The sequence below is a fragment of the Pygoscelis adeliae genome, unplaced genomic scaffold, assembly GCF_000699105.1.
Source record: "Pygoscelis adeliae isolate BGI_AS28 unplaced genomic scaffold, ASM69910v1 Scaffold248, whole genome shotgun sequence".
NCBI lineage: Eukaryota > Metazoa > Chordata > Aves > Sphenisciformes > Spheniscidae > Pygoscelis > Pygoscelis adeliae.
Window position 1 is genome coordinate 772,676 of NW_008825302.1, and position 2,824 is coordinate 775,499.

The 2,824-nt window shown below is 62.1% G+C and overlaps 1 protein-coding gene across 1 annotated transcript in view; it reads right to left on the reverse strand.

Moving 5' to 3' along the window:
* The window catches only part of PCDH12 (protocadherin 12), a 9,769-nt gene extending 7,051 nt beyond the window's left edge, over window positions 1-2,718 (reverse strand). The window contains 1 exon segment of the mRNA XM_009330002.1: window positions 12-2,718. Within this exon segment, the coding sequence (XP_009328277.1) occupies window positions 12-2,718 (2,707 nt within the window).
* Between the last annotated feature and the right edge of the window lie 106 nt (window positions 2,719-2,824).

Genomic DNA, 2,824 nt, shown 5'->3' on the forward strand with positions numbered 1-2,824 from the left:
TCCCACAGGACACTGTGGTGGCTTCACCAAGCTCTTGCAGTGCAGTGGTACATCTGGGGGGCTCGCAGCCTCTTTCGCCGAATTTTTCAGTCTGTGGGGCTGGCAGGGCCGGCGCTGCAGGATGGGCAGGTTGAAGGTCCCCTGCTGCTCGTCTGAGTCTTTTTGGGTCCTCTGATTTCTCAGGGTCCTGTAGAGAGTGGGGGTGAGGTGGAGGGGAGCCTGTGGGGAGCCCCCCGGCGCAGGGATAGCTGTGCCGGGCAGATCCTCCTGGGAGGGACGGGGGGGCTCAGCCTCCCGGGGCCGGCCCCGGAGCAGCGGGACGAGGTGGATATCCGTCTTCTGGATCTGCCTGTGCGGCTTCTTGAGCTGCTGCTGCCTGCGGGCATCCTCTGCCTCCCTGCAGTTGTAGGCCATGCCATCCTTCTTCTCCTTCTTACGCAAAGACAGGGTTAAAGCCAAAAGGAGAAGGCACCCACCCAGGAGAGAGGCCAGGCAGATAACGGCCACCACGGATGGGCTCAGCCATCCGAGATCCTGGGCTGACATTTTGGAGAACGCCCCGTGGTGCCGGAAAACTAAGCGGACCCGGGCCAGGGTGTGCAGGGGAATGTCCCCCCCATCGCTCACCCGAACCACCAGCTCCCGCTCACTGCCGGCAAGGCTGCTGGCGTTGCTGGCATTGAGGAAGACCTGCCCCAAGAGAGGGTCCAGGATGAAGAGCCCGGCATCATCCCCACCCACCAGATCATACCGGAGAGCCCCATTGATGCCAGAGTCCACATCCCTGGCCGTGATGGTGAAGAGGAAGGGAACACCGGTGCACGACACGAGTGTTGCATTGGTCACCGCTGCAGTCCCTTGGGTGCTCCCGTTCCCAGGTACCACCCAGAAGCACCCCGTCTCCGCATTAACCAGGACAGAGAGCATAGCCGTGCCTCCCACCAGCACCGGTGTGGTGATGACAGGTGCGTTGTCGTTCTGGTCGAGCACAGCCAGCCTGATGGAGATGTTGGTCGCCAGCTTGGGGTGACCACCATCCTCTGCGGTCACCAGGAACTCCAGGCTCCTCACCTGCTCGTAATCAAAAGCTCGGAGGGCAAAAACATCCCCAGTGGTGGGGTCGACTGAGACCAGACCCGAAGCAGAGGAGTCCGGGATGCTGTAGGTGATTTTCCCGTTGAAACCCAGGTCAGGGTCGGTGGCACGGACGGTGAGCAAGAAGGCAGGTGTTTTGCTGTTCTCAGCAACAGCAACCTCGTAGGTGGCCTTCTCGAAGGAGGGGGCGTTGTCGTTGACGTCGCTGATGCAGATAGTGAGGTGCTTCAGCACGGCCAAGGAGAGGTCACCCTGGTCCCGCACCACCAACGTCAGGTTGTACTCGGCACGCAGCTCCCTGTCCAGCGTGGCGTTGGTCATCAGCACGTAGCTGTGGCTGTTGGTCCTCTTCAGCCTGAAGTGCTCGTACCCTTGACTGAGGGAGCAATGCACTTGCCCGTTGCTTCCCGAATCAGGGTCGCTGGCCGTCACCAGAGCCACGAAGCTGTCTTTGGGGAGGGCTTCAGAGAGCACGGGTGCCCGCGCGGCCCAGGTGACATGGACATTGGGAGCGTTGTCGTTGACGTCCAGGACTTTGACCAGGATCTTGCAGTGCGCTGGGATGGGGTTGGCACCCAGGTCCCGGGCTTGCACGTCCAGCTCATAGGCGTGGGTTTCCTCGTAGTCCAGCGGGTGCTTCAGGATGACGCTGCCTGTGCGGGCATCGATGCCAAAAGCGCTGAGCACCTCCGGGGGCGCGTGCTTGCTCAGGCTGTACTCGATCTCCCCGTTGGGGCCCTGGTCAGGGTCGGTGGCCGTGACCGTCACAAGGAGGGTCCCGGGCAGAGCATCCTCCCGAACCTCTACCATCAAAGAGCTCTCTGCAAAGATGGGGCTGTTATCATTGGAGTCAAGGACGATGACTTTAATTAAAGCGGTACCTGATTGTGGTGGCTCCCCATGATCAGTGGCCGTCAGCACGAGGTCGAAGGAGGAGTGCAGCTCCCGGTCCACTTCTTTGACCATGACAAGCTCTGCGTGCCTTGTCCCATCGGAGCTGGAGATGACCTCCAGAGCAAAGTGCTCGCTGCGGGAGAGCGCGTAGGAGCAGCGGGCGTTGGGGCCGGTGTCGGCATCCAGGGCTCGGTCCAGCGGGATCCTTGTCCGCAGGGATGCGCTCTCCGACATCTCCAGCTCCAGCTCGGGCGTGGGAAACCGTGGCGCATTGTCGTTGACGTCCAGCACTTGAACCTCCACGTGAATCAGAGCCAGGTTTCGGGCAGCCAGCACATCGAAAGAGACCCAGCAGGGATCGCTGTGCCGGCACAGCTGCTCCCTGTCCACCCGTCCGGCTGTGCTGAGCACCCCGTCCCCGTTCCCCACGTGCAGCGGGAACCTCCCGGGGGTCTCCATCAGCTGGAAGGTATCTGCTGTTTCGCCGCTCTCACCCCCCTCGAAGTGCTCAGCCAGCGTCCCTATCACCGTTCCCAGCGGCACTTCTTCAAACACCCGGTACTGCACCGTGAACGTGGCCACCTCCTGGGCATCGGTGGAGAGGAAGAGGTACCACCACAAGGCTGGGAGATGGAGAGCGGAGCGGCTCAGCAGGAGCATGCTGCTGGCGAAGCCCACCACCCCGCTGCCCCAGCACGCTGCCGCGGGCTTGCCCGCCTGCCGCCGCATACCCAAATGGTCCTTACAGCGATTGCAAGTCCTCGGCATCTGCTCCCATCTCCAAGTCCCATAGGCGCCAGCCACTGGTTGTCAAGGAGGAGAAATGGCGAGCAAG